Source organism: Equus caballus, chromosome 4, assembly GCF_041296265.1.
Source record: "Equus caballus isolate H_3958 breed thoroughbred chromosome 4, TB-T2T, whole genome shotgun sequence".
NCBI classification, from domain to species: Eukaryota; Metazoa; Chordata; class Mammalia; order Perissodactyla; family Equidae; genus Equus; species Equus caballus.
Genome location: NC_091687.1, coordinates 96,399,286 through 96,416,720, shown reverse-complemented (window position 1 = coordinate 96,416,720; position 17,435 = coordinate 96,399,286). Strand labels below are relative to the sequence as shown.

Genomic DNA, 17,435 nt, shown 5'->3' with positions numbered 1-17,435 from the left:
AGCTAGTAAAAGACAGCACTAAGGCTTTAATTCAAATCGAGTCTGTGATATCATTACCAAAACATGTTCTCATGTTTAGTTGGGGATTGATTAAGGTACTGACTAATTACAGCTTAGAGGATGAGATTTCCCTAAAAGAAAACAGATTTTGAAAGGAAACCGTTCAAGGACAACACTGGTTGATTACAGGATAGGGCTGGGAAGGCAAGCCTACTTTGCTCATAAATTTTAGCCCTGGAAATTGAGACCAGTGTTCTAGAAAAAGGTAACCTTATATGCCAGTCTCATCTTGACTTGCCAGTTCTCTCTATGGCTGGCAACTTATTGAAAGCAAATACTTATTTTCAGGCTATCTAAACTGTATATGATTAGAACTTCTCAAGGAGGGAACTATTAACTCCCACATTCACAAAAAGACAAATAAATGTGGAATTTATAAGGCTGAAGTAGCAACATTTTAAACTTTGATACTCTGAAGGCAGACAGCTACAAAGTGTAGCCTTGTCCTCTTCTTTTCCCCTCCCCTTCTCCTACTTTTGGAATTTACTCTTCTTTCCTGGGTAAATTGTTTCTCTTTCCTCTCTCTGACAAATTAGTTGGCACTGGGTTCACCTTCAGTAACTTTCAAGAGTGGCCAGCAATTTACAGACCCAATGAAAAATAGATTTAGATACTGTTTCAAGACCAAGAGAAACTTTGTGGGTGAAGAATATAAGAAGATTACAGAAAAACAGAGAAAATGTCAAAACTTTACAGAAGTATAAGCCTGAAATCATAGCAAATTTTTTGATTCTTCTATTAAAGTTTTGTGACTTAAAGAGTTTTATATCATGGAGACACAAACAGAAAATAGTTGGGGAATTATAGTGGAAAACTCCTAAATTCATCTAAGAGATAATTTTTTTTAAAGTGGGAAAGTACTAGAAATAATCCTTAAGAGAGAATAAAGGTAGTTATAGAAGTCTTTGCTACCCTACTCTGACACCCCCAACCCAGACTGGTTTATATATTGGTTAAGTCAAGAAATGACACTTGATGCCAGAGTAATGTACTCTTGTGAGAAATCAGTGTGGGAATGGATGTCAACCCTGCCATCAAAGAGCTCAGTCTGGTAACAGGCAAGGTGGTTTTCTTCCTCTCCTGAACTGCTATAGTTGATTAAGTTAATTTCTAAGAACTCTGGGAAGCAACTTGAAAGAATAAGATTAGGAACTAGTTATGCGCATAAAAGAAATAGCAAAACTAGTGCTATTTTAATTAAATGGAATCAATTAATTTGCAAGAAACAGAAGGAAAAAGGGGAGCAAATAGAGAAATAATTCAGAGCTTAAGCAAACTGACATATAACTTTCATTATGGTTATCCTCTAAGTACTTTCATTATTATAGGTTTTGATTTTATTCTAGGTCAGTAGTTCCCAACTGTGTATAACCATGAAGGGTAGCAGATATCTTTCTAACATACATGCACTGTTTAGGAAAATAATCTATACATATGAATGAGAGTATCTCCACAAAAGTAAATCTGGCTCAGGAATGAGAACCATTGCTGTGAATTATGTACAACGTATGTGACAGTGTTCTCTAACAAACTTATTTCTGCCCGTTGGAGTATAATAGAGTATATGGAATACTGCTAAATAAACAGAGATGCCCAATGTCTATCAAGTTTGTACCACTCAGTCATATAACTACGTGTATTATCTCTGTATCACCCAACTCTTGACCAGGGAGATTCCACAGCTAATCTTCAGTGGAAGAAGAAATAGGAAACTATCACCTAAGTGATTTTTAGAAGCAGTCCTTCAAATTTACCTACAAGTGAATTTATGGACAGATGTACAGTACAATTTCAACAAACGCACAAAGCCAGAGGCACACATAGACACTAGCTTATAGAAAGACATTTTCCCACACATATATGCAAATAAACTGGTAGAAAACTAAGAATGCAGGTGGGCAGGGCAGTGTGAAAGTTTACGGAAGAGGGTAAATTGATAAGTGAAAAATGTTTGAGTGGGTATTTGGCAGAGAGCTGATAAAGATGAGAGATGAGAGACGAGTGTGTGAAAAAAGATCCAGGAGTCATTGAGAGTAGACAGAGAAAGAAAAGTGTGTGAGGTAATGACGAAAAGATGCGAAAATTACTTTATTTCCAAGTGGGAAAATTAGGTTGTATGATAGAGATTGTATGTTGTATAGATTATATAGTAGTAAATCCTAGAGAGGAAAAATAAGATCAAAAGCAAATTTCTGAGATAAGCAGGCTAAAGCCTCAGAAGTCACTTGTGTTTTGTCAATGCTAACATAAATAACTATTTATGACAAAGTGACCAAGTCACACAATATTTATCAACTGTCTCAGTTCCTCACTTCTTAGTGAAAAAGCAATTAACACAAATGATGGATTTATCAAAGACTTCTTAAATTGCTTACTTAAATTGCTTACTTAAATTGCTTGTAAAAATCGGGGTTAAAAAAAAGTTCAAGAGGAATAGTCAATGAGGCATACTAATATTCTCCTGGATTTGACATGACAGAAAGCCAAAAACCTTAAATACATCACCTTGAGCCTTCACAGAAGGGAATTAAAATCAGGATCTACATATGCCCATAACTTTTACTCAGGGTTGAAACAAGAGTCCCAGGAAGATCATTTCTATGTCTTATAAAATTGGTACCAAAAAATGCTATTATGCCATTTAATTACCTTTTCATCAAGAACCACAATATATATTCCTCTTAGTGCTAGTAAAAAAGTTTCTCCCCTAATAAATTGGCATGTTTTCTTTTTACCAAATAATATAGATATTATTCCTGTTTCTTTTTTGCTTTGGTTGACAAAAAATTCTACAACTTGTTCTCAAGTATGAGAATTCTTAGCCTAGTTCTACACACAATTTATTTGACTCTTATTAAATGCTATTCCACTTTATTTGTGTCATTTACTATAAATGACTTTAAATCCTTCTCAGAAATAGTAAGAGTATAAATTAATAAATCAATGTAACTGAAAATAACAGACAATTTGTATGAATTAATTAGAGTACTCTTTACTAAACCTTTATTAAATCTAAGAATGCCAACATCTAATATGAGCAGGATAAGTTATCTAATATGAGCAGGATAAGTTAAACTATTTAATAAAGTATATAAAACTTTCATGGTCAAAAATTGGATTAAAAGTAAACAGAATATTTCATATCTAGTAAAAACGAGAATACTTCATGGAATATTTACTCAGAAATATAGTTTCAAAGGGGCAGATTTCTAATAAACCACATCCCTACCCTTTTCTATCTCATTTTGCCTTAGTTTCTAAGATGCAATGTGGTTTTCTAAACACTGCATCCCCACAGAGAACAGATACCTAAAACTATTAGTCATTCTGAAGCACTGATATAGGAATTATGAGTTCAGGTATACAATTTTTGTCACCAACAATAGGCACCGGTTATTTAGGAATGCAATCATTTATCCTCTGTTATAATTTGAAGACAACAAAAAGCAGATGAAAATAGATGTACCACCTAAATAAAGCATTACTTCCTTTTAGAGAAGGGCGAAAAACTAGGAGTTAAATCATGGATGCTAAATATGATAAATTTTTATAAGTTCATATATTTAAATCATGTATGACGGTTGTCTTAGCTATCTTAAGAGCTGCTGAATACAATTGTACTACAATTATCTAAGTTAGGACAGGCCTGCTTCCAAATTTACCTGATGAGAGATGGAAGGCTGCTGGATGGGCCCCTGCATTCTAGGGTTTGGTAAACCCACAGGTGCTGGCCTCCGTTGCACCTGTTGCCTCTGAGCCATTACCTGTTGCTGCATATGCTGGAGTCGTAATTGAGCTAGGCTGATCTGTGTTGGAAACTTGGATAACTGGTTTGAAGATAAACCACCTGGTGGCTGTGAATTCTGTTCCACGACAGGATTCTGCTTAGGCATGTGTGGCTGACTCTCTTTATCTTCGATTACTAAAGAACCTAATTAAACAGAAAAGGTTAAGTTCTAAAGTTTTCCTGACAGTAAAATACCACATTTTGTAAGGGTATTTTTCGCTGAAGTTCAGAATTGCCAAGGAACTTTCTGGTCTCAGGAGCCGTTTACCCTCTTAAAAATAGAAGGCCCCCAAGAGCCTTGCTTATGTAGGTTCTATCTATCAAAATTTACCATATTAGAAACTAAAAATGAAAATTAAAAGAAAATTTACTCATTACTTCATTTAAAAATAACAATAAACCCATAACAACACATTTTTATGAAAAATAACTTTAAAAAAATGTAGTAAAGTGGCACTGTTTTACATTTTTGAAAATCTCTTTACATGTCTGAGTTAATAGCTGAACTCTTATCTGTTTCTGCATTATCTGTCACAATATATTGTTTAGGTTTAAATATATGAAGAAAATCCAGCCACACAAGGATATGTAGTTGGAAAAGAGAGTCCTTTGTGGTCCCCTACAGGGGCCTCTGACTATACTTTGAGAACTGCTGTCACACATCAAAACAAAGCAAGCAAACCTGACACTGGTTCTAAAAGCAATCCCATGGAGTATTTCTGATTCTTTAGCATTAACAACTTGTAATTTCTCAAGTTCCTTACACCTTCACAGTGTATACTCTGTCAGTTCTCTGATGGAGAATACTTTGACTGGCTTACAAGTACACTTTTAGGGTTTAACGGTATTTCTAACAGGTCTGATCCAAGCATAAGGCAAAGCTTGATTTCTTCAACAGTACAGACTCGATTAAATGTTTTGGATTTACTAACCAATATGCATCCTAAAAAAATATGGTTATTATTCGTTAAATACTTCCTGTGACAATAGGTCTATGTATATTCTTATTAAAGTCATTTTTACAGATAAAGGGAGCTAAGGTTCAGAGAGATTGAGCAACTTACCCAAAGTTACCAAAACATTAACCAAATATTCACCTGGATCAATATTTTTCCCTTGCAATAAGATGTTTCTTCTATGTTTCTCAGAAGCCAGGATAAACAAATTTGAGAAACTTGTCTCCTTCTTTGTATGGATGAGATTTGTGTATGCCTGTTTCTTCCCTTCCTGGTGTGTTCTGAGAAACTGGCCCTCTTTCTAGCTATTTCTTCCTTTCCTACCTGGAATCTAGTCTAGGGAATGAGAGAGCAACCATCTTTGATGATTTTGAAATAAAGTCAATGAGCTGAAAAACTGTCATCAAAGGGAGTATTGGTGGTTGATTAAGAATGTTTAGGGAATAACTAACAATAATGTACAACTGTAATTTCACAAGGTTGTTAACCATCATAATCTTAATAATAATAATAAAAAAGAATGTTTAGGGAATTCTTAAATTTGTTTCTATAGTTTCTCTATGAGAAATTAAGAGAGGCCGGCCCAGTGGCGCAGCAGTTAAGTGCGCACATTCTGCTTCTCGGCAGCACAGGGTTCGCTGGTTCGGATCCTGTGTGCGGGCATGGCACCGCTTGGCAAAAGCCATACTGTGGTGGGCGTCCCACATAGAAAGAAGAGGAAGATGGGCATGGATGTTAGCTCAGGGCCAGTCTTCCTCAGCAAAAAGAGGAGGATTGGCAGTAGCTAGCTCAGGGTTAATCTTCCTCAAGAAAAAAAAAAAGAAATTAAGAAAGAAGGCAAAAAGTGAAAACTAATTCCACTAGAAAATAATGTAACAAAAAAGCTGAAGCAATAACTTTCTGCTAAACTGCCTGCAAGGATATTTGAGCTCCTGTTACCAAAATGTTAGTCTCCCTTTGTGATAAATCACTGGGCTCTAATATTTAAAATTTGGGCACTTTTCCGTACGCGTGTTACACTTCAATTAAAAAGTTAAAATATATATATAATTACTACATAAAAGGCAAAAGGAACAAACGAGAAGTCTTCCCTAAAAACATAAAGCAAATGAACCATTAAGCACCTGAAGACTGGGTCTACAGAGTAAGTACGACAATAACAGTATGAGAAATACTATTTAACAGAAACATTCTAAATATCAAAAATCCTGTTTTAATACAGTCAAGAGTTTTACCAACCCATTCTGACAAATCTACAGTTAACAGTACAATCAAGATTCTCTGCGAAAAAGAACTCCTAATTCCTGAAGTCTAGACACTGTGTCAGTCAATATAAAGGATGTTTCATATCATCCACATACTTACATGTGTTTACATTCATGTGTGTGTCACATAAACACACACATTAGGTAAATAGTAGCAAAATTTCCTTGTCTTTAAAACAAGATAATGAAAACGCTTTAGGGGTGGAAAGGAATACATTTTCAATAACATGTTACAATTGATAAGAGTTCCAGGAACAAATGGCACTTTAAGAAAATTACATAATGCCTACCTAAATTGATAATATTTTGAGCCCAGAAACTGGGATCACAGTGAAACTGGATGGTATTGTTGGTCACTGGAGAAGCATCACACCTTGCTCGAAGGAGGTGTCGTAACCGGTACGTAATCTAAAAGAAAGGAGAGAGACAACTAAACATCAGTATCTTTATCAAGCAAATAATTTATTAAGCTCCCAGTAAATAAACAAAAAAATGGTCTCTGGTATGTATACCAACACAAAATAAATAATCATATATGTTATAAACTGTGGACATACAACACATTTTTATTTCCAAAACATGTTAAAAGTTCTGAGGTATAACTCAGCTATACTGTTGAATACAAAATTAAAAATTATCTGAAAGTGATACGTTAAAGTCAGTTTTTTAATAAAACTTTACAGAAACACCAACTAAACATCTGTAAATAAAAAATTTTTAACACATTTTGCTCTTTATTTTACTTACTCTTTTAAAGAAGAATTCAGAATTTAGATTAAGGGGCTAATGAGTTACAGAAAATACAAATTAACCTCTCTAAGGAAATCTAAGTACAACTCACAACAGTTCTCCTTGCTCCTATGCTTTGAATCTCATGTCATCACTCATACCACCCACCCTGCTCCACAATGCAGCCCTCAGTGAACACTTGGTAATTCTCCTTCAGTTCTTCAAGAGTTTAGCTCCTGGCTCACTATTACCATCTCCAGCATTATTCTTATCGTAATTCTTGATGATTTTAATATCCGACTAGATGATCCTTCTTCCCAGCTTACTTCCTCTAGTGCTCAGACACCAATAATCCTACAAACCCTGAAGGTCCTATAAGCCTTTGCTCTTAAAATTTTTCCCTGTCCTGGGCCCAGCCCATGGCCAAGTGGTTAGGTTAGTGTGCTCAGCTTCAGCAGCCCAGGGTTTCGTTTTTGCTGGTTCAGACGATGGGCGCAGATATGGCACCACTCATCAGGCCATGCTGAGGCAGCGTCCCACATACCACAACTAGAAGGACCCACAACTAAAATATACAAGTACATACTGGGGGGATTTGGGGAGAGAAAAAAAAAACAAAGAAAAAAACACAGAGGATTGCGAACAGTTGTTAGCGCAGGTGCCAATCTTTAAAAAAAAAAAAAAATTTTCCCTGTCCTTTGACTTCACCTTACCATTACTCTTACTCTCAATCCCTCAAATCCCTCCTTATCCAGCAAAAAGATGAACTAAGAATTGCAAACTTGAAATTTCAGGCCCACGAGGCATTTTAAAAAAATGTTTTAAGCATATAAAAGCCATCATTTAAAGGATAACCTGTGTAAACAGGGCTATATTCACAAAGCATACGAACTCTGAAGAAGAGTTATATAATACAGCAATTTTCAAATTTTCTGAGGTTGGAAATCCCTTCTAAATATTTAAAAATAATCACAAGCCTCAGCTTTGCATCATTACAGGCAAATTATTTTATTAACTACATCTGCTACTAGCGATGCATCAACCCACTTTGGTTCCACAGGCTTCTAAAAATTAGAAAAGCACAATTTAGTCAACCAGGAATCTGGTAATATTGGTTACTTAAGATTTGCTGTACCTATTTTCTCCTATGCATAATCTAGAGAACAATCTCCCTCACTCCTATTTCAAGAGATCATTGTACAGATTAAGTAATCCTATCTTCTGTTTTTACTGTTTTCTCCATATTATAATCACAAACAAAAATCACAATAAAATTAGAGAAACAAATTTTTTAACTGATAAGGAGACTGTGCGATTAATATGTTTTCTTACACACATACAAGTAAAAATATTCCTAATGAGTCTAGTTGAAAAAAGACAATTCTCTCACTTTCTCCTTTTATCCCTTCTCTGTTTGACTTTCAGGAAACTGTAAGTAACAGAAGGCATGTACTATATAGAAGCTGTTTTTCACAAGACCAGTGAAACAGTTTACAAAAATAAAGAAAAAGAAAAAAAGACCCAAAACTGAGAAACTACCTCATTGATAATTATGGAAAAAAAAATCCTAAGAGTTGAATACAATTCATGATTAGGAATAGTTTTTGAAACAGTTACATATCAGTTTTTTGATAAGTCACTCAATATTTGAACCTATTTCTAGAAAGTTTATCCAGAAGTGCACTTCCTTATTTCAAAACAGTCACAGGAAATTTCTGCCACTTGATTTCAAAAATGGAGTAGGTGAATAGAAAACTGATTTGGATGTCATAATTTGATTTCAAAGTATCAGTCTCTGTAGAATCTTAAATAAAATGAAAGTAAAGCAGGAATTTTTAAGAATGTTTATATGGTTTGACTTCCAGTGGCTAAATGTCTCCTAGACCCTTGCTCCTAAAGGCATGGTCTACAGACCAGCAGCATTAGATCACCTGGGAGCTTGTTTACAGAATCTGGCTCTACTCCAGATCTACTCAACTAGACTCCTCAGATGATTAGTATGCAGTGACCATGTTTTCAGTAGCAAGGCTCCAGACTACTATCAAAATAGTTTATCAAATCACAGAGCCACTTTTCTATAGCAAATGCGGTTAAAATATCCAGCACCATATACTGCTCAGAGTAAACAATGCAGAGCTGACAACAGGAACACAGTCTGCAGGCTCAGGTGTCTGAGTTAGAGTTCTGCCTTTACCTCTGACTGTGTGACCTGAGGCATGTTACTTAATTCTGTGCCTTGGTTTCATCACCCATACAACCGGGGTGCATAGGTATATCTATCTCATAAAAATGATGTAAAAGTTTAAGTGAAACATTACATGGAAAATGCTTAGAATTAGTGCCTGGCACACTACAGATCATGAGGAAATGTTTACTATTATCATTATTATTACTGTGAAGTTCAATTGCCACTAATCAGAGAAAGCTTGGAAAAGAAAAAAATAGGAGCGACAATGGTAGATTTAAACTGAAGTTATTAGAGGGCCGGCCCCATGGCCAAGTGGTTAAGTTCACTCACTCTGCCTTCGGCCGCCCAGGGTATCGCCTGTTCGGATCCTGGGCGTGGACATGGCACTGCTTATCAGGCCACATTGAGGCGGTGCCCCACATGCCACAATTATGAGGACCCACAACTAAAAACATACAACTATGTTCTGGGGGGATTGGGGGAGAAAAAGCAGGGGGAAAAAAAAGGACTGGCAACAGTTGTTAGCTCAGGTGCCAATCTTAGAAAAAATAAAATAAACTGAAGTTATTAGACCTAAATCATGGCAGTTAAAAATAATATTTTTAAAACCAAACACTTCTGAATTTTAAGTATTTCAATAACTCCACCATTTCTCTATGTATTTTGATGGTATGTTAAATGCCATACTTGGTCTATCTTACCAGTCGCTTGCTATAAAGCAATGCTGTACTGCTGCCACTGGAAACTGCCCATTTAGAAAAATGCATGACATGTTCTAACTGTTTAGAAAGTCCAGCCACTTCCTGTTGTTGTTGCATAAGTTTCATACGATGGTCCTTTGCAAGGCTCTGACAAGAAGAGAATAATTTCAAAATTAGTTCTGCATATAACATATATACTTAATGGTTATTTTCAGATTACCAAATCAGAATAACTACCACTGCTAAGAACTCAAGTGACAGAAACTGAAAATACTGAGTGGTTTTTTTCCCCTTAGTGAAAAGGATCACTCTCACTACAGGAAAAAACTGCTCCAAACACTGCAGCTGCTGCTGCCGCCACCACCACCCCTGCTGCCCACCTCCCCTAGGCCCTTCGTCTGGTTTTACATATTCTGGGATTTAGGTCTCTGTTCATGCATCTTCCAATATCCAAAAGGGGGCAAAAAAAAGGGGATTAACTATAATACTGCAAATGGCTGTTAAATTCCATACTCACAAATAAAATAGATGTACCATCCGGCAATCTAGTAAAGTTACTAGATCACATGATTTATTCAATCACATGATTTCCCCTTTTAGGCATTCTAGTCCTGATTGCAACAGGTTTGTGCCCAGTCATGCCATGTGGTAGACAACACTATGCTTGCTTTGTGGTAAAAAAGGCATCATATTATTTTTTTCTATTGAGAATTACCATAGTAGCCAATTGATACAGTGACTAATGGTACCAATGCATTCTCAGAAAAGCTACCTAAAAACAGAATATAGAACTTCTCTAAGCAAAGTACACATGCAAGAACACAGGTTAATCAAAAGTGGAGAGCACTAAACTTGGGTTATTTTAAAGGTCTCTAGCCAAAAATCTCCTTTACCTGGCAGTGAAAGGGGAAAAGAATAGGGCTTTCTATTGGTTCTGAAAAAAAGTTTGAAAGTAAAATTGCTAGGGCTGGCCCTGTGGCCTAGTGGTTAAGTTCAGTGCACTCTGCTTTGGTGGCCCCAGTTCGGTTCCCAGGTGGAAACCTACACCACTTGTCAGTGTGCATGCTGTGGCAGCAACGCACATACAAAATAGAGGAAGACTGGCAAAGATGTTAGCTCAGGACAAATCTTCCTCAGCAATGGAAAAAAAAAAGTAAAATTGCTATACTCCAATAAGGACTTATATTCTCAATTTAAAAATGAACCTAGAGCCTAGCCCTAGTTAGTTTCAAATCTAGAAAATACACATGTGCTAAATTGAATGAAGGAAAAAACACAGTGACTGTCAATGGTTTGTCATGTCTAATTTAAGTTCAGAGATAACTTACTTACTCAGATTGTTTCTGACCTCTCTAAAAACTAAATGTTTCTTTGGAGACATTCTAAAAGAATAGAAACTCTGTTGACTTTTGGGGACATTGCAAATTGAGAATCAGAAGCCCTACATTCTTGATCTTCTATGGTAACAACTATTTGGGCCAATTTCTCTTGAATCTTATATAAACCTGGCTATATTTTATTTGCCTTAAAGGAGGATTTTGTGAACCAGCAAAAGGGGTATGAGGACTAGAGGCATATTTAAAAAGTGCTGTAAAAATATGTCACTAAAATTGATTAAATCTAATACTGATGACCAGATTCATGTCTAGAGATTTGGAGATCTGGATATCTTTTGTTCCTCATCTTTCTTTTTTTAAAAAAACACAAGTGATTCTGACTTACAGTGAAGTTTGGAAAAAGCCACAGCAATGCATGCACTACCAATCTCTGAGAAAGCAAATCTAAGAGATGTCTCATTTTAAACAGAGCTTTGAAAGCTTTTTAAATTGTTTAAATGCTTGAAAATATAGTTACTGTAGGGGGCTGGCCCCATGGCTGAGTGGTTAAAGTTCCACGCACTCCACTTTGGTGGCCCGAATTCACAGGTTTGGATCCCAGGTGCAGACCTACTCCACTCATTAGCCATGCTGTGGAGGTATCCCACATACAAAGCAGAGGAAGGCTGGCACAGTGTTAGCTCAGGGCTAATCTTCCTCAAGCAAAAAAAAAAAAAAAAAAAAAAAGAGGAGGACTAGCAATGGCCGTTAGCTCAGGGCAAATCTTCCTCACAAAAAAACATATATACAGTTACTGTAAATGGGATCTGATTCCTCCTAGCCAGAATACTTCTTTACTAAGTATTTATTTACAAAAGAACAGAATTATTTTAGTCTCTGTTTCCTGAATGGTTGATAAACCATGGGAATGACCATGCTTTCCCAGGAAGGACAGAACTTTCTGACAAAGACTTAATTTTGTCAACTATAAAATAAAGAGGTTCAACTAAATTATTCCTAGGAGTCTTTTTTTTAATCTTCAAACATCAAAATTTTTTATTCTCTTCTCCTTCTAAATTGCTTCTTTACTGTGAATTCTTTCTGCACCAATATATTAATTCAACACTAATATATCATGCAATTAATATGTTAATATATAATGTAAAAGTTGTAGCCTCATATTAATTGAAGTCAAACACTGTCTTGGGATCTTGACCTGCATGAGCATAAAAAAGCTGATTAAGATAGTAATGTTTTTTATACCTGCAGTGAGAAACTACTATGCTAAGTGCCTTGAGCATCTCTCCCTAACTACTGCGTTCATAGTTACGACTATAAAATGTTGAGGGCAAGAGGCACATCCTTTCACCTAATTTCTCATAAGATTAAACGTATATATTTGAGAACTAAATATAGCTAACTTAGTGTATCTTTCCAAAAAATTTTGCTCAATTGCCCTCCTTTAGTGACAAAGACGTCACTTCAATGAATCTCTAAAATGATTCATCTCTTCAACATTTACAGAGCTCCTCCTTCAAGCAAGGCATTATGCTTTGCACTGTGAAGTAAACAATAAGGATTAAGACATTCCTAGTGTATTATAAACCCATAAACTATCAGCTACAATGTAGAACCTGAGAAAGAAAGAATGCAAATGAAGCAGAAATATTATTGAATCATAAATGGAAACAATTACATGAAAAAGGCGATTTCAAATTCACAAACACACGAGAAAATACTATGTTCAATCACTACAGTAACTTACCTCAAGCTGATGTAGGAGAGCTTTTCCTTTTTTATTTATTTCTACCATCAACGTAAATATAGCAACTTTAATATCCTGCTCCACCTGCTTTTGATTTTGATTTACTTCAATTATCCTGGAAATTAAATAAAAGGGGGAAAAATCTAAACTGTAAAGCAGAAGATTTTTTTTACAATATTTAAAATTGGTTTTTTAATGTTAAAATTAGACCAATATATTTTCAACTCTTAAAAGCTCATCTATTTCTAAGGGTCCTTCAGTTTAAATTGACTTTCTTGAAGATGAGACAGCAGAAATGAAATTCTTCTGAAAGACATAGTCACTTAATTCAATCTTAAAATCAAAATGTAAAAAATTGCAAGAGAATGAACATATTTCAAGAAAATATGGTTTAGAAAGATTTATAATGACACCCAAGAACATCAATACTCGGCCTAAAAGGATGGACAAAAAAATGACTTATAAACAAGATAAAGAAAACCATGACTCTGAATGAGTTTTATTGTATTCACTGCAACTAAGAAGTAGAAAAATGTAAATTTGGCACTCTTATCTTAGTCATCTGAATTGCTACAGTATTTATTATACCTGAATAGAAGCAAAAAAAATCAACAATAGTAGTCTGCTACTTTTAACAACACATTTGTCTTGAAATAAGCAGTCAACGACTTTATGCTTCAACAACAACTATATACCTTTTTTCCTTTGATTAGAGAAAATAGGAATGCTGTTTTCATGGAGATTAAGATGAACAGAAAGAAAACAGATAGCTTCACACCACAGTATCTTATGGAAGCAGAAGAGAATAACGGGGCATCCACCAAACATTATGAGATAAGTAAAAAGCTTCATTTCTTCTGTCTGCTTCTCTCAGTTACCCTCCAAAACTTAAGACCAAAAGGGCAGAGATTTTATTCTCTGCTGGAAATTCTTCAAAATAAGTATTTGACATTAATATTGGCTACAGGATCAAGTAAATCAGATAGGTCTGAGAAGCAAACAACTTCAAAAGAACTAATCCTCATGGTGGTAGAACAGGATGAAAGAGAGACAAGCAGTGCCATGTTTGCATGTGCATAAAAATGAAGTAACAGAAAAGTAAGTTAGTCCAGTGAACACAATCCATCTATAATCAGGTAGGCTACAAAAGTGTGAGCAATTAGCACCTCATCTGAAGATTCTTTAACTCTTACCTCAATTCAAAAGCCAAAACCCTTCACCACAACAATGCATTACTTTGCAAAAACAGCATAAACCATGAATACAAGGTAAAAAAAACCAATTTGCAGAATTCACACTTATATGATTTTAAGATTTACTATAAAAAGCTATACTCATGAAGAAAGTAGGGTATTGGCAAAAAAGAAAAACACAATGGAACAGAATAGAGAGTCCAGAAATAACCCCACTCATATATGGTCAACTGATTTTCTACAAAGGTGTGAAGGCAATTCAATAACAACAGGATGGTCTTTTCAACAAATGGTGTTGGAACAAATGTACATGCATACAGAAATAAAACTAAGAACTTCACCCCATAGTTCATACAATATATATAAGTGAAAGAGTGAGAAAAAAGTCAAAAGCACCAATTTCACCAAAGGTAGATCTTTTACATAAAATTAATTATTTTACAATTGCTACCATTTGCCACAAGATGGTAGAAATGCCTATAATTATTTCTCCTCATCATTCCATAAATATTCATTACAAATTTTCAATTACTCAGATACAAAAACTTTTAAACCCATCAAGTACTCTATTTGGCAAAATACCGTATTGTGATTAGAATTTGGTAAAGGAAATAGTATTTGGTTAACTATAGTTTATGCAAGAGAAAGGTAAAATGAAATGAGAGCTGATAGTAATAATAAAAACTAAAAGACACAGCATAGAACTGTTATTACCACAACGTATAATAATGAATAGATATAATAATAAGACTGGGGCATCAAGAAAAGATTAAATTATGTTTAAGGATCTTCTAAGGAAAGCCAGGTAAACCAGGGAATTCTTTGAAATAAAATCCTGAATGCTCCAGCCTAGCCATGTTCCAAAATGGTAAGAATAACAGATTATGATGCTTGATTTTAAAGAAGATAAACCACAAGAGGCTGACACAGTTTTCCCTAGGAGCAACATTCAAACGTCCTGCAAGGCCTCTCTTATTCAGGCTCTTTCTAATAAGCATTTCTTGATCTATCTAGGCAGTGACATGTCACTCTTGTATGCAAAACAACAAAAAGAAAGGGGACATGGGATTTCATAGGCATTGTAAAGTGGTAAAATGTCAGTGTGTGCCCCAAATGAGATGACAAAAAAGGGGCTAGGAGACTGACCTGGTGGCATAGTGGTTAAGTTCAGTGAGCTCTGCTTTGGTGGCCTGGGTTTGTGGGTTTTGATCTTGGGTGTGGACCTACACCACTCATCAAGTCATGCTGTGGTGGTGACTCACATACAAAGTAGAGGAAAGATTGGCACAGATGTTAGCAAAGGGCCAATCTTCCTCACCAAAAACAGAAGTGGGGGAGGGGTTGCACAAACTCCCTCTTCCCCATGGAGGTTAGTGGTTTGTTCTCCCAGTCACTGAATCAGGAGACATGAGCCTTTGGACAGTTAATGATTTCCTCCTTTGGAGGGCAAAAGGTATAACAGGTAATATGTAGAAACTGTTTAAGTACTGTATCTGACAAGGAATAAAAGGTATGTGAAACAGTTTAACAATCCCTGTCTCCTGGTGTCCTAAGACTTCATTGCAGTCAAAACATGACAGCCCAGAGGAGGCATCTTAAAGTTTAGCAATCCTTAAAATAGCAATTATGCATATAATCAAGTGTCAAAATACTTCACAATACTGGCAAAACTGGTTGATTTTGTTTTTAAATCCTGGCATTTTGTTAAAATTGGAAAACATCAGATAATTATAAATTGTCATTATCTGCCAGATGAATGAGCCATTACTAAACGTAGGTTATTACCATAATAGTTTTGAAATTTCATGGCTGAAAAGAAACCTTTCCAACTCAAAGTTCCCAGAAACCCAAAGTTTCTGGAAAAGTCTCATCAACTCTGCATTATTAGAGCCATCTGACAGCTTACTTAGACCTACTTTACCATGAGCTGAATAAAATGTCTGTTCTAAAAATGAATATACTTTACACATTATATAAACATGATTAATTATAATACTATAAATGTAAACTTACCTGTTTTGGATCTGATTTCCTGTGAATTTTATGTATTTCGTTTTTTCCATCAGTTTGGTGATTAGTGTGTCTATGATCACTTTCTGATTCTGAAAAGCTTCTTCTATAAATTGATATCTGAAGAAATAAGTAAATAATTATTTCACACAAATATATCTGTCTAAAATCAGGAAAAGTCCCAAAGCAAAGAAGTAACTAATAGAAAACTATTTAAGATAACAAGAGTATTAATAATCTTTAAAATACCAAATAAATCCCTAGAAGGCAGGGTTTCCCTTCCTCTCAAAATTACGCCTTAAGAAAGACAAAGTCATTACAGATATTACTCATGAACACTCTTTAAATTATTTTGAAAATTTGGGAAAGACACACATCTATCATTCATAGTTTTAGAGGCTTATAGGGTCACTTGGCAGACCTGGCAAAAAGTAATCATAGATATTTAAGCATATTTATTAACTGTTTTGCAAGTTAATAATCATGAAAGCTTGATGCTGTAAATAAACATTTTGAAGATCACTTTTTTGTTTTTTTGAGGAAGATTAGCCCTGAGCTAACTACTGCCAATCCTCCTCTTTTTGCTGAGGAAGACTTGCCCTGAGCTAACATCCACGCCCATCTTCCTCTACTTTCTATGTGGGACGCCTACCACAGCATGGCATTTGCCAAGTGGTGCCATGTCCGCGACCAGGATCGGAACCAGCGAACCCCTGGCCACTGAGAAGTGGAATGTGCGAACTTAACCGCTGTGCCACGCGGCTGGCCCCTGAAGATCACTTTTAAACAATACGTAATTGTGCTATAGAAGTCACAAATATAAGCCTTTAAGATAAATTGGGACAGGGGGGTGGGGAGGCTAAACTCCTGATGGTATCCCTTGCATGTGATAAAGCTTCAAGCAACAATATCATAAAACACAGCACTTTAAAGTAATTTAACTTGGAAGTGAAGATGACAACCTCTGACAAACTACACAAGATGACTCGAGTAGCTCTAGAGAAACAGACAATGATGTAGAAGATACCCATGAAGAGTTTCATTAACAGTTTTTCATAAAAAGCACAAAATACAGTGTTTTACATAACATGATTTAAAAGTCTAAGTGTAATTAAATCAATGAGTACTATAAACAGAAATGTAATGCCAGAGTTAAAAAAAAAAGAGGGACATACGGTTGATAATATTTCTATTGGATTTTGTCTGTACATAATCATATTTATAAACAATGACATTTTAAATTCTTTCTTAGGTAACAAGTTTTTTATCTTAGTAAACTTTTTTTTCATTACTACACTCTTTGGGACCTTATTACAATGTAATGTTAAATGAAATTGTCATCTTTGTCTTGTTCCTAAACTCAATGTAAAAACTTTCAACATTCCATTATGATGTTTTTTCTAGTTATTTTCATAGATAATCTTTATCAGGTTTAACAAATTTCCTTATATTCCTAGTTTGCTAA

The 17,435-nt window shown here is 35.2% G+C and overlaps 1 protein-coding gene across 4 annotated transcripts in view; it reads right to left on the bottom strand.

Annotated features, from left to right (window-relative positions):
• The window catches only part of TRIM24 (tripartite motif containing 24), a 104,469-nt gene that overhangs the window by 18,466 nt on the left and 68,568 nt on the right, over positions 1-17,435 (bottom strand). For 2 of the 4 annotated variants that reach the window (XM_023639771.2, XM_023639773.2), the window contains exons 5-9: positions 15,974-16,090; positions 12,768-12,882; positions 9,687-9,833; positions 6,359-6,476; positions 3,723-3,991 (exon numbers count right to left, since the gene is read on the bottom strand). In XM_023639771.2, coding sequence (XP_023495539.1) covers positions 3,723-3,991; positions 6,359-6,476; positions 9,687-9,833; positions 12,768-12,882; positions 15,974-16,090 — 766 coding nt within the window. The remainder of the gene's footprint in view (positions 1-3,722; positions 3,992-6,358; positions 6,477-9,686; positions 9,834-12,767; positions 12,883-15,973; positions 16,091-17,435) is intronic. The other 2 variants (XM_023639772.2, XM_070265917.1) reach the window with 1 other exon arrangement.